Source organism: Triticum dicoccoides, chromosome 3B (assembly GCF_002162155.2).
Source record: "Triticum dicoccoides isolate Atlit2015 ecotype Zavitan chromosome 3B, WEW_v2.0, whole genome shotgun sequence".
NCBI classification, from domain to species: Eukaryota; Viridiplantae; Streptophyta; class Magnoliopsida; order Poales; family Poaceae; genus Triticum; species Triticum dicoccoides.
Window position 1 is genome coordinate 863,724,870 of NC_041385.1, and position 4,657 is coordinate 863,729,526.

Sequence of the window (4,657 nt, forward strand, 5' to 3'; positions counted from 1 at the left end):
CCACTGCGCAAAGACCTGAAGTTGCAAGTGGCATAAGCGAAAGCTTCAATCAAAGACGGTGTAATTTGAGGCCACCCAATTAGTAACCGCCAAAGCTGCAACCAACGATGAAAAAAAATTCTACAGTAGATCAAGCAAGCTATGGATGATGACGAAACGCTGCAACCCGCAATCTAGAAAGCTTCAACATTCATGTCTTAGCTACGACCCACAACGATGGCGATCATGATGTTTTGGTGCAATCGTCGTCCTTCTTGGGTATGAACGGCGATGAAATTTGCTCGCACCATTCATGGCTGTGCTATAAGCGTGTTAACGAGCACCACAAGATGTTGGGGGTGGCATGTTATGACCTATGGCGGCGAGAATCTATTGTGTAGCTGTGGGCGGTGAAGTGTAAAGCGAGGATGGAGAGAACTGTGGGGTCGCAATCGGCATGATGGAGAGTGGCGGCCAACAGGTCGGGGCGAGCTACAAGCCTACAGCCTTTGGGGGCCTAGTAGTGGTCAAATGCAGACCGTCAATTCAACACATCTGCAACTAACCCTAGCATGGGCCTTTTTTTTTTGCTAGCATGTATTCTTTATTTGACAAAAAACTCAAACCAAAAAAAAAAAACTCTAAAGGGAATGGGCCTACATTAATAGCCGCCCAGCCCGCAAAAAGTTACACGATGCTCTGTACATCCAACCCTGGGTATGCCGCTGCATGATCTGAAAGAAGAGGCGCCGCCGCCACAACAAACCCCATCGCCAACGATCCTCTGCCGACGCCGTGGTGACTGGTGAAGGAGGCGAATCGTTCTCTGGATCGCTTGTCGTATCGGATCGGAGCACCACGACTTCCGGGGCACGAGTGCAGACCATGAGACCTTCGCCCAACTGCCGCTACCAGACCGAATACAAGGTTAGAGATTATGAATTCTTATGCGGACCAGATGTCAAGGAACCAATTAGAGATTATGTATTCTTGAGCGGACCAGATGTCAATGGACGAGTTAGAGATTATGAAGTGCTGGATGATATCATCCGTGAAGAATTCTCGAGAGCATATAAAGTGCTCAAGTCTCGCACACCTCAAATTGACACCGAGACTCAATTGGATGAAGAGGAGGTTGACAGGCTCCGTGGAAATCATGCACGTTATCGCATCAAAGCTTGCCTGGTTAGTCACACAGCAATGCTACCTCCTATTTTTGTATCTATCTATCTACCAATCATCTACAATAATAAAAAAAAAACAGCATGCTATGGCGAAATAGCGTAGCCCTTAAAATCCGTTATATCGAATGATTGTACATTGATTTCATTTAGGAAGGTATTGCTCAGAATATTTAAATCAGTGATCATTTAGCTTAATCATTTTTCTTCCTCTGCAGTTACTGAAGGGAAAGCGCATATACCCCCCAGAGCTTATCTTGGAGAATACTTACCTCTCTCGTTACATCAAAGATGAAGCCTTGGACTGGTATTTTGACTCGGACCTCTGTTTACTTGCGTCATTGAGTGACTATCAGCGGCTGGTCCTTCGTAATGAAGTAAGCATGTGTATCAATTACTTTCAGCTTAGTAATGCATCTACATGTCATCTGTGTGCTCATGCAGCTGGTAACCAGTTCCTCCTTCTCTTTAACTTTGAATGGGTGGCAGCAATTTTTTGTTTCATGGGAATATGGATGCATTTCCTATTCTTTTTAGCACGAATTTATGCGAGTAACCTCCAAGTTCTAGGGCCAGAGCTTCTTGGCGAAATGCAAAAATGATTGTCACATCCTGCGGAGATAAAGCACAGTTTAAAAATGTGTGCTTGCAAGAAATTGTGGAAAATATCATAATGTGCTCCATAGAAGAAAAGGACATTTCAATTAAAATGAAATACAGATTGTTTCATATAGTGAATTACTGATGCATTTTCTGCAAGCAGCAAGTTTCTTTAAAACCAAAATAAAACAAATGGTCCTCATACAGGCTGCTCCGAAAATACGCGTACTATCTCGTTTTTTGTATGTGTAAACAGGTTTCTGCCGGATTTTCCAAGTACCCATATACTTTGACATATTCCGGTCACTGAAAAAGATGGCGCGCTATGGCGCCGCTAATAGCACACTATAGCGTGTTGAGAAATGCCTCACTAAATAAATCAGCGTATGATGTCTCAATAATACTCCCTCTGTAAACAAATATAATACTTTTCTAGATCACAAATATAGCATGGTACTAGCATATTTTAAGGTCAGCACTATTTTGTTACAGCAGACTATTTTTTCCTTGGTTCCAGTACCACGTGTATTTCTTTTTGGGATTTCTTAAAGTGCGCAAGTACTCGAATCAATAATAGCTGCACAAAAATATTCCTTAAGAGTATTATTCCACGCCCTAATATCCACTGCATAAAGATACCGCCTCGGTATAGCAAGCAGATTGAGCGAGGTGCCTCTAAATTGTACTTGCCGCTGTATAATTGTCCAATAAAGTTTTCAAAACACTGGCTATAGTGCAGCTATAGCTTATTTTGAGAGCCGCCACTATTTGGCATAGCCTGACCGAATGTCATTCTCAGAATAGCCGTTATATGTTGCTTCTCTTCTTTTATCGTGCAGGGTGGCCACGAGTATGTAAGTTGGAGTGAATACCGAGAGTTCTACAATACCCCAGAAGCTAACAAAGATTATCTGCAGTACAGGGAATCGATTGTGTAGAATCTTAAGGTTTGCGTGGTGCAACAATAAGCTGCTCCAAGTTTAAAACTCTGCTCAGTTTTATTTTATTTTATTCGGAACTAACAACCATTTGGTCTCTTGACAGTGGTTTGAAGATGATGTTCTCAAAGGCTATATTCAGGTCTACTTATATTACCACACAAAACCATATGATGACAACTAATTTCTATATATGTGTGTGCAGTAGCATGGCAATAACTTCTCTGTTGTACTATGTAGGGGCCTGGCTTCCGTAATAGATCTTTGTGCCAAGCAATTAGGATTGCTGCTAGGTTCCCGAACATTGATCTGAGGCTAGCATATCATGGCATCGAGGTACTATTCATTTGTCCCTTGCCTATTTAGATGACCAGTTCCGGTTAATGTTTTATTTAACAACTGAAGTCTTTCGATTAAATTCAGGAGTATATACAGAGCACACACTTAGTGAAAGATCTTGCTTGTTTATTTTCTGAGATCTGGAAACTGGTTAATGGTCATGATCAGGTCGGTCCGCATTCTACTTCATAAGTAAGAACAGTGTTATTTTATTGATATATGATATGTCAATGCTTTGTAACCCTATTTATTCTTGGTGATCTTGCTTTCTCCTTCGTAGGACAATGTACAGATGTGTTTCAGTGATGCGCTGGAGCATGTTTATGATGAAAATCGGTATCCATTACGCAAACGTAATTTGAACAACGAGTTGAGGTACACTGGTGGTTTGAACCTGCAGGAACTAGTAGTTTTTTTTTCTTTTCCTTTCTTACACTTCCGCTTTGTGTTTTCATTGGACAATTAGTATACCTCTTACGTTGCAAACTGCTTCAATCATCTTTCCTTGTAGTTTCGGCAGTGCACGCAGGGTATCAGTAAGGAAGTAAGTACACTGTGGTGTGGTTTCCCATACATTGTGATCTCTTATGTAGACCGTAACTTTACATCAGATGTCACTCCTAATTTGTGTGTATAGGTTCCGGATTCGATAGCTCTTGAGTTAATTTCCTGGGAAGTTAGGTTCAAGGTATTATGTATTGATATTGAGAGGTAATAGCTCATTATGTCCATGAGGTTCTGTACCTAATAGCTCATTCTGTCCAATTTCAGTGTGACCTGCCAAAGACATATGTGCAGTATGCCAGAAAGAAGCTCAAGATTGCAGAAACCATAGGATTGATTCCCAAGGCCAAGATATTCGCGTAGTTGTTTGTTGCTTGTTGGCGTGGTGGTCATTTGGAATAAGTTTCAGAAAATAAACTGTAATATTCCAGGGTAGCTACTGCATCTATGGTTAAACGCCTATGTATATGGAGATGCATGTTCATGTGATTTAATTTCGTTCCTTTGGAGGAAATTGCTCTTATTTGTACGTAGTTTAATATGTGTCCCTAGATCTTGCTTGATAATTAAATACATTGATTGGGTTTGTATTAAGGAATTATGACATGTGGTTATTTAGGAACAGGTTTAATCCAATGTTTCCTAATTAAAAAGCATATCATAAAGATGATTTTTTTAGTTTTTCAAAATACTGAAATTTATCATGTGTTCATATAAATGCTACTCCCTCTGTTCTATAATGTAGTATAGATTTCTTTTAAGTCAATCCTCACAAACATTGATGAAGTTTGTGGTAAAAAACATTTACATCTAGAATGCCAAATATATCAATAGATTCATTACAAGATGTATTTTCGTATTTCATATATTTGGTATTCTACATATAAATAGTTTTTTTTATGAATTTGGTCAACGTATGCAAAGTTTGTTTTTCAAAAAATATATATGCGCTACAGTATGGAGCGGAGGAAGTACTACTGACATGTTAATTTTCAGGTAAAACTTTTCCATTCAGAAAAAGTCAAACATTGATTGTTCTCCATTTTTGGCAACATTCAGAAATTCATGTTCAAAACATCAAGGCAAATCTGCACCCAACATTTGGGATTCAAAAGT

At 39.8% G+C, this 4,657-nt stretch overlaps 1 protein-coding gene and 1 long non-coding RNA gene across 2 annotated transcripts; both read left to right on the forward strand.

The window, feature by feature from the left end:
- The first annotated feature begins 735 nt into the window (after positions 1-735).
- Positions 736-2,070, forward strand: LOC119280371. The gene is made up of 3 exons (XM_037561240.1): positions 736-1,164; positions 1,379-1,537; positions 2,017-2,070. Exons 1-3 carry the CDS (start codon positions 865-867, stop codon positions 2,068-2,070), a joined length of 513 nt encoding a protein of 170 aa, XP_037417137.1. The 5' UTR covers positions 736-864.
- Positions 2,071-2,613: 543 nt separating this feature from the next.
- LOC119282771 lies at positions 2,614-4,001 on the forward strand. The gene is made up of 6 exons (XR_005138864.1): positions 2,614-2,840; positions 2,939-3,034; positions 3,122-3,205; positions 3,318-3,581; positions 3,675-3,725; positions 3,809-4,001. It is a non-coding gene; the product is annotated as an uncharacterized LOC119282771 (long non-coding RNA).
- Positions 4,002-4,657: the final 656 nt, after the last annotated feature.

Excerpts from the sequence above, each read along its gene's own strand:
- LOC119280371 (XM_037561240.1), top strand. The coding sequence starts at position 865 with ATGAGACCTTCGCCCAACTGCCGCTACCAGACCGAATACAAGGTTAGA. Across the intron at positions 1,165-1,378 it reads ATCGCATCAAAGCTTGCCTG|TTACTGAAGGGAAAGCGCAT; the intron begins GTTAGTCACACA and ends CTTCCTCTGCAG. Across the intron at positions 1,538-2,016 it reads GGCTGGTCCTTCGTAATGAA|GTTTCTGCCGGATTTTCCAA; the intron begins GTAAGCATGTGT and ends ATGTGTAAACAG.